Source organism: Vombatus ursinus, unplaced genomic scaffold (assembly GCF_900497805.2).
Source record: "Vombatus ursinus unplaced genomic scaffold, bare-nosed wombat genome assembly UNPS02009062.1, whole genome shotgun sequence".
Taxonomy (NCBI): domain Eukaryota; kingdom Metazoa; phylum Chordata; class Mammalia; order Diprotodontia; family Vombatidae; genus Vombatus; species Vombatus ursinus.
Window position 1 is genome coordinate 17151945 of NW_020948840.1, and position 13146 is coordinate 17165090.

The 13146-nt window shown below is 40.8% G+C and overlaps 1 protein-coding gene across 1 annotated transcript in view; it reads left to right on the forward strand.

Moving 5' to 3' along the window:
* The window catches only part of ALK (ALK receptor tyrosine kinase), a 970895-nt gene that overhangs the window by 954211 nt on the left and 3538 nt on the right, over positions 1–13146 (forward strand). The window contains exons 22-25 of the mRNA XM_027850364.1: positions 5080–5172; positions 6883–6984; positions 9090–9224; positions 10106–10196. Coding sequence (XP_027706165.1) covers positions 5080–5172; positions 6883–6984; positions 9090–9224; positions 10106–10196 — 421 coding nt within the window. The remainder of the gene's footprint in view (positions 1–5079; positions 5173–6882; positions 6985–9089; positions 9225–10105; positions 10197–13146) is intronic.

Genomic DNA, 13146 nt, shown 5'->3' on the forward strand with positions numbered 1-13146 from the left:
GGGTGGAGTCATGGCTACAACCTTTTGATTTAGGTTTATTGTTCTGTTGACTGTCTAGGCTTAAAATCTTCATAATACAGATTAAACTTTAAGGTATGTGCATATATATATATATATATATTTTTTTTTTTTTCCTTGAAAGCCCAGTAGCTAAACATTTACTAGCTCACCCTGTACTGTTCTATAAACTTTCCTTGAGCTCAGCAGGAGTTCCATAGAAGGCTTAGGGAATGAAGTCATCACAAGACTGGAAGCCTGGTGACTGGAGAATAATAATAATAATAACAACAATTGGCATTTATATAGCATTTTATGGTTTGTGAGGTGCTTTACATCCATTGTCTCATTTGAACCTCAGAGCACCCCTGAGAATAAGTCTATTCTCTCCTCCACAACAGCCATCTTGCTCTCCTGTCTTCTCATTCCCTGTTCTCATCGTCTTCCTCACATGAACTCCAGTTTGTCAATAACTTTGCCTCAAATGTGGTGGTCACAATTAGATACAATATTCAAGATGTGGTCTGGCTGATGCAGAATAGTCGCATTATTACCTCCCATTATCTAGACACTAAATGCCTATTAAGATCCTCTAAAATGCATTACCTTTTTTTTTTTAGTAGCCTCGTATAACTCTAGGTTTATATTGAACTTGTGGTCAACCAAAACCTCAAGGTCTTTTTTCACACACACAAAAAAACATATCTCCCAAATATTATAATTATGCAATTGATTTCCTTAACCCTAAGTATATAGTGCTGCTCTGCTGCACTCCATCTTGTCTGGCTAGGGACCATCACCCCACCCAGCTGAGATCATTTTGAATCTGGATTCCTCATCTCTCCCATTAGCCACCCCTCCCGGCCTGGTGCCATCTGCCAGTTTTATAAGCCTGCCTGTTGTTTCTTTGTCTGAAGAAAAGAGGACCAAAGAAAACAAGGACCCTGCAGCACACCAGAGGCCTCCCTCCCTGTCACCATTAGTCCACACTTTGTTCAGCCAGCTGGGAATGCACTTCACACTATATTATCATTCATCCTACATCTCTCCATCCTGTTTGTACACAGCATCTCTCAAGAGATACTCTGCTTCACATGTTGAAAAATACTAGATGTTGTCCATGATTTCCCAGCTCGCTAACCCTCTGATGAAATGCAGAAGAGCCGCTTTGGGGGGATGAGGGATCTTGAGTAGCCAGTGAGCACATGGAGGACCCGAGTCAAAGAAAAGCCCAGAAGTCATCTAGTCCAACTTGACTTGAGTATCCCCTTAATGATGTCACTAACAAGTAGCCATCTAGCCATTGTTTAAAAGCCTCCAGAGAGGAGATAGTCACTACTTCCAGAAGCAGCCCCTTCTACTCTAATTGTTGGGGCATTTTTACTTCTATCAAATTCATGGAAGCCTCTTTACCACTTCCACCCACTGCCTCTTGTTCAACCCTTCCAAGTCAAGCAGAACACGCCTTCCAAATACTTGAACAAAGCTCACAGGTCCTGCCCCCAACCCTTTAAATCCTTTCTTCTCCGGTTCTTTCTGTCAATGATATATCCTCCAGTCTTTTGACCATCCTCATTGCATTCCTCCCAGTGTTCTCTAACTTGTAAACGTGCTTCCTAAAATGTGGCATGCCAAACTGAACACAATACTCCAAACTGGCCTAACTAGAGAAGAATACAGAGGGACTATCACCTCTCCACCTTGTTCTGCACTCATTAGCTTTGTGCAATGCTACATCAACACAGTTGATTCATTGAACTTGTCCACTAAAATCACCAGATTATTTTTTTCAGAGGGGCTGCTATCTAGCCACCCTTCCTCTATCACCACTTTCCTCTCTAGTCTGGTATTTAAGTACCACTATCCCTAGCCTTCCCCCACCCCCCGACAAAAAAAGGCTCCATCATACCTTCCCAAGCTTCTCCTGAACATGAGTCTTCATACACTGTGTACCAGTAAAATTGAACCACTAGTTATTTCCCAGTAGTGTCCAATCTTCTCCATCTTTTGTGCATTAATGCAGGATTGAGAATATCCTTATGCCTCATTTCCTCATATTGAAATCCTTCTCATCCCCCAAGACTCAGTTAAAGTGCTTCCTCTTCTCACCACCTCCAACAGAAAGTGATTACCTCCTCCTTAGATTATCCTAGAAACTGTCTGGATCTCTCCTTTGCCCCTAGTGTATTTTACCTGTGATTATGTATGTTTATACATACATACATAAATATATATGCATATATATGTGTGAGAGATATGTATATGTGTGTATACACACACATACACACATATACATGCGTGTATATCATCCCTGTATTTGACCGTCATGTCCTTGAGGTCAGGGACTCCCTTACACTCACAGCATTTAAAAGCAGTGCCTTGCACACTGTGCATTAAAAACATTTGTTGAATGAAATTCAATTTTCGCATATTTAAACCAAATTCAAACCATCTGTTGTTTTAACAAGTTCTTCTAGAATTTGGCCACAATTTAATGCCAGGCTTATCATTCTGGAGCTGGCATCTACCTTTTTCCCTTTCTTAAAAATCTAGATTTTTCCCGTATCTAATCTCATGATACCTCTCTTCCATTCCCCGTAACTACAAAGGTTACTAACAGCGATTCCATAATCACATCATGACAAGTGATTCATGTGAGCCCAGAGACTTCAATTCATTCAAAGTGGTTACTATCTCCTTTTGCATTTCAATTTCTCCTTAACCCATGCTGAAGCTATCCTTTCCCCTTCAAAGACGAATGGAACAAGAAATACATTCTCTTAATGGAGAATATGGAAGCAAAATATGATTTGAGGAGTTCCACTTTTCTCTGTCCTTTGTGAACATTCTACTATGTTCCCTAGGTGATAGGTTTAGCCTTCCTGGTCCTTTGTGCTCTTAATATGGCCTTTAAAACATTTTACTCGTGTTTAAAATCTTCTGCAGGTCACAATTCATTCTAGGCTTTAGTCTAGACACCATTAATACAGTATGCATTATGATTTTCTGTTCATCCTTACATACAGACCCTTCCATTTTTAAAAATAGGATCTTTAAGAATTTGAACTGAAAAAAGACCATACTGTGCAGCCATATTCATTTCTTTAGCTGCCTCTTTTTTCATCTTCACTGCTTGGATAATGATACTTTTTTTTTTAGAGTATCCCATCCTTCTTGAGCTAGCTTCTCTTTTGGAATCTCCAACCTATAGAGTCATCCTATCTGCTCTCTGATCTTTTTGAAATCTGCTTCCCTAAAGTCTAGGGCACATGTCTAAAGAAATTCAGCACTATCTTCCTTTGTTATAATAAACTCTAATATGGTCACTTTCTCCAAAGGCTCATGACACTTGTACATCTCTGACCAGTTCCTCCTTGCTGGTCAAAAGGAGGACTACAGTAGCAATACTCCTTATGGAATCCTAGATGAATAGAGTTGGAGGAGGGCTGAGAGATCATCCAGTCTCTCATTTCATAGGTATACAAGCTGGGTTGGCTCAGTGCCTTACCATGGAGGAGTTGCTTGGGCAGAGGATTAAGGAGAACTTAGCAGCTGCAGTCCAATGTGACTAATAAATTCATGTGGTGTGGCCATATGAAGCCAAAGATAACATGCACTAGCTATGCATCTTTTCTCCTGCCCTGTATGCATTTGGTAGATGTACCTGCAAGTACAGGAATATTTTTCTCGACACATACGGAACAGCTCACCAGCTTTTCCCTTTTCCTTTTCCTTATCTACCCCTAAAGGGCAAACAGTTCTACATCTACTTTTATGACAGGGATAGTTGGGCTTTACATGGGTGTTGCCTCATTTTCCAGAACCAGACAGGTTATCTACATGTCCAGCCGATCCCTTTCTATGGCCTCTTTTCTCTTCCAAAGTCATAGTTTTTAACTGAAAGAAGAGATGATGACACCACTGTGTTCCAAAGGCCATAACTTTCTTACTCACAAATTTAAAGTCATTAAACACATGTTCTAGATTTCTTCAGGTTGTATCATTTATTTCTACATATATTGGTAGTTTTACATGTATTAGCAGAAGGTAGTATAGTTGATGAATATTAGCAGGTTCTTTAATCATATCAAGGAAAATTCCAGATTAACCATGTGAGGTGTCTGTACTTCTGCCTCTATCTCACGCAGAATCATAATTATTTGAAAATCTGACAACCCAATATTTTCTTCTTAGTGTTTCATAGACTCAACTCCTTTGACCTTTCTTCACAGATCTGTGGGACCAAGGGGATGAAGGGATTTCTGTATAATGATAGACCAAAAAAAAAAATGAGGACTCCAGTCAGGAAAGATGGAAAGGTGGTATGATTGAAGTCTATCAAGGCAAAAAGAATTAAGATGGGGTAGCTTTAGACTTATTCAGCCAATCCTGGAGCACTCCAGCCTAGAGACACTACCTGAAGTGTAAAGAAATGATTTTAGACAAAGAGAATAATATTGCTTTATGCAATGAAATAAGGCAATGTGAATAGAGAGCTGCCCTTGGAGTAGAAAAACTGGGTTCGAATTCCACCTTGGGCAAGTCACTTAACGTCTCAATGACCCCAAGCAATTCCAAGGCTGTTGGACAACAGATCTGGAACTCCCTAACAGGGAATTTCCTCACACTGAGAGCCCCATTCTATTGAAATCATGGGGTGGAACCATTGCTTTACCTGGTGGGGAGTAAATATAGCTTAAAAATTTGATAACTTCAGGATGCTATATCTAGAATTTTCTTTAATAGAAGCTAAAGAGGTTGAAAGAGCACCCCTGACTTTTGGGGGGGCAATTTCCTAGAAAACCACTGCATCTGTGCTCTTCTGCAAAATGTCCTTTGGTTCCACTATTTTTAGTTCATTTTTATCCCACCAGACACTTTTATCATCTTTGCTAATCTCTTTCCCCAACTCCTTTAAAAGGTGTTGAGCCCCCAAATGTAGTCTCTCATAGTGAAGCATACTCCGGGAAATGTAGGACAGAGGAACAAGTTTTCTGGACATCACATGAAGAAGAGAAATTAATCTTTGTGTAAATACTCTCTTTTCCCACATTTCTTATTTCTTATTCCTCTCTCTTCCAGGGATATTGCTGCTAGAAACTGTCTCTTGACCTGCGCTGGACCAGGCAGAGTGGCCAAAATCGGAGACTTTGGAATGGCTCGAGACATCTACAGGTGGGTAACAACCATTAACCTTCCATTAACCACATGCACACCCAAAGCTACACCCAGTTTCCCTTGATGAGATGTGCTGATGGACTCAGTAAGACAGTCATTGGGATGTTGGACCTGGATTCAGGAGGCTCTGGGATCAAACCCTAAAACAGTTGCAGTTGTTATTATCCCCCTTTTACAGAGAAGGAAACTGGGGCTAAGTCATGTGCCCATGGTCACACAGCTAGTACATTTCAGAGGCAAAATCAAACCCAGGAGTCCCTGAAATCAAGTCCAACAATCTTACCACTCTAGCTTTTTCTTGAAGCTAGCAGGAAACTAGCTGTTCCTTAGAACATCTTGCTTAGAAAGAAAAGAGTTAATGGACTTTGCTCTGTTGCTTCTTTAAATTTTTATTTGTAGGCTACTGAAAACAGTGGCCAGAGCCCCAGCATCAAAACCTAGTGTTACAACCACTGACTTCCTGAATGGCTTGACAAATCACTTTGTTGTATACAGTTCATTTTTTGTCAGTCAGTATAATGCAAGCCCCTTGAGGACAACAGCTGTTTCATTTTTATCTTTGGATTCTCCAAAGGATAGAAGGTGCATAAAAAATGCTTCCCACCCCATTGGATTATTGACAAAATAATCATCATCAAAAGCTTTTGCTCTTTGAGCCAGAACAAAAGCAAAGATTGGGTTAAGTAAGATGAATATCATTGTAATAATACATCTCTGGGTATGATGACTTATTTGGGGAGTGTAACAATTTGTAAGTTAATTTGAGAAAAGGAGAGTAAAATACTGAGCTCATTCATTCAAGTCTGGTCTTGGACAAGTCCCTTAACCTGTTTGCCTTAGTTTCCTCATCTATAAAATTGGGATAACAATAATATGGGATAACAATAGTACTTATCTCCCAGGAGTGTTGCAAGGTTAATATATTTGAAGTACCTTGCAAACCTTAAATGTTAGTTATTTATTGTTGCAGTCATTATTATATCAGTACAGTATGGCACCATTAGGGTAGGCTTTTATATTTAGAAGTTTTTTATATTATAGCTGGTTGCCAATTATCTACCAATTATCTATTGTCCAAATGATTTTGTTGCCCATCCCACACTACTTCCCTTGCTAAGGGAATCATTGATCAGTCAGCTTGGGGCCACCTTCCCCCACACACCTTGACAGGAAGGAATGGTGGAAGGCATGCACGTGGGTGATTCTGAGCATCTACATAAGCAACTTAGATCCGTGAATGATATTTATGGGCAATTTCATTCATCCAAGCAACACACTCATTAAGCACCTACTGCATGGTAAGGCACAAAGCTAGATGCCATAGGGGATAAAAAGACGAATAAGACAGCCCTTGTTCTAAATTATCCTAATTTGCACAATCTGCTGATATGGCTCATCAAGGCCATTCTTATTAAAAGGCTTTAATGATGTAATTTTTAGATTTATAATAAAATAACAGACAAATTCCAAAACCTTTGCTGAAGCCAGTATTTTCTTTTTCATTTTGATTTCTTCACCTATTTCCATTCCTCATGAGTCTCCTTGATCCAACTAATGATTTTAACTGATGATCTTTCTTCCCTCAACCAACCCTCCCAATCCCTCGTTAATTTTAATTTCTTAATTAATACTTTGTCAAGTTGTCAGTCAGAGCCTCTGCTCAATGCCCTGGCTAGAGTGACTTCACTTTCCTCTTCTGTCCTACAGAGCAAGCTACTACAGGAAGGGAGGATGTGCCATGCTTCCAGTCAAGTGGATGCCCCCAGAGGCCTTCATGGAGGGGATATTTACATCCAAAACGGATACGTGGTAAGTATTCCTCACTGTCCTCCTTTGAATATCACTGTCTGCCTTGCATGAGTGAACCACAGGCTACCAATTGCTCGTAAGGATCTGGATTAGCAAAGAAGGGCGCAGATGTTTGAGCTAAACATGCTCATGAGAAATCTCAGATGTCTCAGCTGGACATTACCAGCTGAGCCTGTTTAAGACCTATTGGTTGAGCTATCAGAATGAGAGGACCTAGGATACAAGTAGTCACCCTGCCTCTGATGTTTACCATCCATAAAACCTTGGGCAAATTACTTAACCTTGTTAAGTCTTAGTTTCCCAGTCTTTTAAATGAAATGGCCTCTGAGATTCTATCCAGCTTTCAAAAATATGTTGGGCCAGGGACATTGATGTTCCAAGAAAATTAAATTATGCCAAAATGAGATTTCACACACACACTTAACTGTTGAACATGAGTGATAGGAGAAGGAAAACAAGATAATTTCAAACAGAATTGATGGGTATGGCATAGTGGAGAGAGAAAAGGATGGTAACTTGCAAAGCTATGGAGGTATGTGGCTCTCAGAACCCCCCTACTATTCAGCAGAATCCCAGTTTTCCCATGTTGTAAGTGGCACCATTTGGATGGCCAGAATTATGTAACCCATAGTTCGTATCTCTCTTCTCTGTGCCTGAAAAGTGTGAACCCTTAAACTCAGAGCCTCCTAACTTCACTCATTCAGCTCCCAACTAAAGGGTGCATCTCCACCCCAGGTACCTACGCCACTGTGAGCAAAGACATCAGCTCACAGAAGTAGAGGATGAATCACATAACCAAAATCCAACATTCCAGTCCCTTTCAGGAACACTTGCTTTTTTCTATAGCCTCTTTTGCTATGACTAAAACTCCAGATCCTTCAGTCAGAGCTACTCTCACGAAAAGATTTGCATTTCATTGATCCCATACTGGGCAACCTTACATTGAGAGGCAGTCAGGTGGCGAACTGAATGGACAGAATCAAGAGTTTATGTCTGGCCTCAGATACGTCCTAGTTGTGTACCCAGGATGGGCAAGTCATTTAATCTTTCTCTGCCTTAGTTTCCTCATCTGTAAAAATGGAGGTAATAATAGCACCTACCTCACACGGTTAGCTATTATTATGGTGATGATTTAGTAACCTCTAACCCACACACTCCTTATTTCCACATTCAAATTTAGAAATGCTATGGCACCTCTATTTCCTCTTCTTCTTTTTCTTCCGACATGGAGAATGAAACAAATTAAAATTATCAGAAAGAAGAAGAAGAGTTTGTCTGGAAGCTTAGTCTGTCAGGAAACATTTATTAAGGACGTACTATGTGCTGGGCACTGTGCTAAGTACTAGGGATACAAAGAAAGGCAAAAGACAGCACCGGCCCTCAAGGAGCTCACAGTCCATTGGACTGTGGCATCCTGATTTCCTTTATGCCCTCAGTGAGAGAGAGAAAGCAAGGGGAAGGAAGGAGAAAGAAAAACTTGCTGGGAGATAGCTGAAAAATGCCAGGCCAGCAGGGGAGTTGAAAGATGTCCAGTGGTTCCATCTCTGCCACTGAGGGGTCCTGTGATTTTGTCTCAGCTTCAGCCTTGTTTCCTCCTGCCCTTTCAAGGATCATAAAGCACTCATAAAGCACTTGGATTCCTTGGGAGAAAGCCCATCTGTGAGCAGGGTATGGCAGTTACAAATGTTCTGACTGCATCCTTTTCTTTGGATGACCCATCACGTTCCCTGGGTTCTCAGAGGCTATACCACTTTGGAGCACAAATCCTGACTGTTCTCCCATTCTGGATAGGCTCCAAGTATGGGCTCAGAAAATTGGTGGTCTACAAGGCCACCAAGACCAAATTAGCTACACTCAGACATTACCAGAAGGCTGGCCATGAGGTGATTAATTTTTTGGCCACAGCAACATTCAAAAACCATCAGCTATGGTGTAGAAGGGCTGTGACCTATCTTGAGGAGAGGGAGTACCCATGCTGATGAAATCATGACTCTATAAATAATTAACATATTTATGAATATATATAATACATGACTAGGTATAAAGCCTCAGGCAGACTCCACTTGTTCAAAGGTTAATAACTGCATTTTCTGATTTCTGTTCAGGTCCTTCGGTGTGCTTCTGTGGGAAATATTCTCCCTTGGATACATGCCATACCCAAGCAAAAGTAATCAGGAAGTTCTTGAATTTGTCACCAGTGGAGGACGGATGGATCCACCCAAAAATTGCCCTGGGCCTGTGTATGATACCATCTACTAAGTATAATTTTTCTTTAAAAAATCTATTTGAATTTTAAACAGAATTCAAAAACAATTCTGTATTTAAAACGGAATGTTTAAAAAACATTCTGTTCTTCATTTTCCGCGAACGGTCAAAGTGCTGACCTCTTTTAATGCACCTAGGATCACAGTGGCTGAAATAATACACACTCTGTTAGAATGGATAAATGAATGGGGGAGAAAAGCCTATATTAAACTATGACTATTTACCAGGTACTATACTAAAGGCTGGGAATATATAACAGAAACAAGAACGAGGAATAGTGGGTCTATCGACTCGCCAAGCCTACAATGTTAGGTTTCTCCTGGGACATCACGTATGACTTGAACACTGATATCTGAAATCAAATGTTTGGTCCCTTCTGCATCATATTCTCAAGGGAAAGAGTCCAAAGAGTTAAGGAACCTGGGTGATGGCCCTCATTTATGGAAGCTGTAAAATGAGGAGGTTGAACTCAAATTCCTTCCTGTTCTCATTTCTATGACCATGCCTTAGCGGGCTAATTTAGGATCTGTTTCTGTATCTTTTCTATAGGCAGACAATGTAGGCAGACAAGGTGGTTCAAGTCTCTTCCCTCACATATGGTTCCACTGCAGGGGTGGGGCCACAGGATTTCTGTATGGAAACTAAGTTTGGGGACGTGAAGAGGCTCGGCACTGCTGTACCTATCTTATCATGTCGCTATTCCCTGACCCAACACCAGAGGGCAGCATGTGACAGCTGCAGGTTACCTAAGTTGCCTTCCCAGTTCAACGTAGCCCTCCAACATCACAGTCCTTGTTTAGGTCAGTACAAAGATAAAACACATATACTGCTCCTGATTTTCTCAATTTCCTTTTAGGTACCGGATCATGACTCAGTGCTGGCAGCATCTGCCTGAGGACCGGCCCAATTTTGCCACCATCTTAGAGAGGATTGAATATTGTACCCAGGTACCAATTATTCTTTTCCTGTGACTGACATTAACTTATTCTATGTGAATAAGATTTTGAGGACAAAATCGAGAATTAGGAAACTTAAATTTTAGGTTGCACCTGTTAAGGAATAAGATGATTTCAGCTGGTTTACAATAACCAGAAGTTAATGTTAATGATCTCTGAAGCAGAGTATACAAAGGAAATTGTGGAATGGAGAAAGCATTACCCCAATGTAAACAAATAATAGCATCTGTCTCTTTCTGCACCGATTCAACCAACAACAGTTGGTTAGCGTGGTAACTAGGGAAATCCAGAAGGATGACGAAGAGCAGGTAAACTGCAGAATAGTTGTGCCCCCATGCCAGTATCTGGGGATGGCACTTAACTGGGTCATTTAAGAAGGGTGGTGTCTATAGCCCACATATGTAACACTAGCCTTGACCCTGCCATCTTTGGAAGGAACTGGTTCATAAGGAGAGGGGAAATGACACAATGGCCCACTTACATCTCTGTGAATAGACCTGGAAGTCTTTCCTCACATGGACATTTCTGTGAGCTGTCAGTTTGCAGTCTTGTTGGAAACACATCCTTGAAGAAGGGGAAAGTAGGGCAGACAATTATGGTGTGCTAGTGTCTCCCGGTCAATCCTAGAGGTGGAGGAGAGGACTATTTGGCAAAAGGGTGAATCTGTGATGTGGTAATCCACCACCTACAGCTGAGGCTGCATATCTGCTACGTACCTGAGTATCTGCTAAATGATTACCTAAGACTCTATTCAATCATTCTAAGGGCATGGATGAGTATCCCAAATAATATTGGATTTACAGAGTGCTATGCTGGACTCCATGACAAACAAAAGTACAGAAAATAATTCCTGCCTTCAGAGAGTGTCAGATCTAGCAAGAGAGAGACCAAGGTGCAGGTCACATCTAATCCCTCAGGCGTCTTGTAGGTTAAACATCCCTCCTTCCTTTAACTATTCCTCTTGGAGTTTCTAGACTCTTCATCATTGTGATCACCATCCTCTGGACATTCTCTAGAGTTTGTTAATGCTCTTTTTAAATAGTGAGCCAAACATTCCAGAGTCAGTCTGCCCAGCACAGTGTAAGAGACTATTACCTCTCAGTTACCTGCACCATCTTTGTTAGTATAGTGGTGTCCTCACCTGTCATGCAAGAGACTGAGGTTCTGTTCTCTAGCAAGTGGTTTTTGAGAGGCAGTGTGGAGCAGTGGCTAGGGAGCCAGCCTCAAAGCCAGGAAGACCTTTGGTTTCATGACCCTGGCAAGTCACTCTTAAGTGCTCCAAGCAGCTCTTTAAAACTCTCAGGTGCACAGGAGGTGCCAACATATGTTGGTAGAGGAAGGTTCCTATATGAATGAAATCATAGGTCCAATCCCCATGTGCTATCTCCTACCCCAGCAGTATTCTGTTAATACAGTCTAAAATTGTTAGCTTCTTTAAGGCTCACCTTTTGCTATAACATCCCTGAGTCTTTGCCACATGAACTGCCATCAAACCAGGGGTCCTCTAGCCTGTATATGGGCAATTGATCTTTTTTAACCTAAATGCAGGACTTTCCATTATCCCTGAGAAATTTATTGTTCTTGGTCTTGTTCCAGTATTCTAGCCCTGTTCAAGGCAATTTCAAATCTTGACTTAGGTCATCTGTGGTATATTAGGTATTCCTCCCAGTCTCATCCACTTTAATTTGGAATCAAAAGTCTGTTTTCTGTGTTTTGGTCAGTTATTGGTACAGATGTTGAATAAAGCAGGCCAAAACCAGAGAGACTTGTACTTCACTAGAGCCAGCCCTATGGGTTAACACTATTAATCAATTACTTTGGGTATGATTCTCCTACTTAGCTGCCAACTTATCTAATAGCATTGTTACCTAATCCATATCTCAGTATCTTATCCATAAGCATGACACAGGACACTGTTCATTATGTTGTGGGCATCAAGATATACAATTGCCAAATATTACTCTGATCTACTGATCTAGTAAACCTAACAGAAAACGAAGCTCTTAATGAACTCATGTTGGTCCCAGTGATCATTATAGGTTTCTAAATGCCCACAATGAGGTTTCAAAATTAATTTCAGAATTTTTCCCAGGATGGACATTAGGCCTACCAGTCTATGATTTACAAGATAAATCCCTTTCCCCTTTTAAAAAAAAGCATCAGGTTTATCTGTATCATATCCTAGTTCCTATCCTCCATGTTTTTTAGAAATTCCGTATGATATTCTAAGATCATATCTGTATGTTCCTTCATCACCTTGAAAAGATTCTAGATATGCATACTACTACCTGTGTGCCCCTGAACAAGTCACAGTCTCTCTGGCCATTAATATGAGGAATCACATGTAAGGTGAGAGGGCAAGTTAAAATCCTTTCTAGCTCTAATTCATATGAAAATATAAAGACAACCTCACTGGAAAGAGTATGATGATGCCCTCTTACCATTCCCCCACCTACTTTGGGCTCCCACTCTTTCCTTAGGGTAGAAGACCTTACTCTTTCCAGCATCAAGATGACATAGAAAGTAAAAAGTTCTGATTCTTTGTTTTCTTCTAATATCACTCCAGCTGCCCCCAACAAGTGGGCCCTAATTCTTTTTCCAAACTTAGTGAAAAATATTTCTTCTTTGATACATTTCTCATCTCCCTACTAAATGGATTTTGGTTATTTATTTTTCAATTAACAAAACTCTGTTTTCTCTTCCTCCCAAATCCCTCCAACATTGGAAAAAAATATGCATAGTCGAGGATAACAAAATTCCCCCATTGTCCCATCCCAAAACCACAGTCCTCATTCTACATTCTGAGTCCATCGCCTCTCTCTGTCGTCGGGCAGTGGGGAGCGCGCTTCCTTGTCAGTCCTCCGGAATCATGACTGAGTAATGTACTGATCAGAGTTCTCGTCTGTCAGAGTTGTTTCTTCTCACAGTGTTAGGAGAGAAA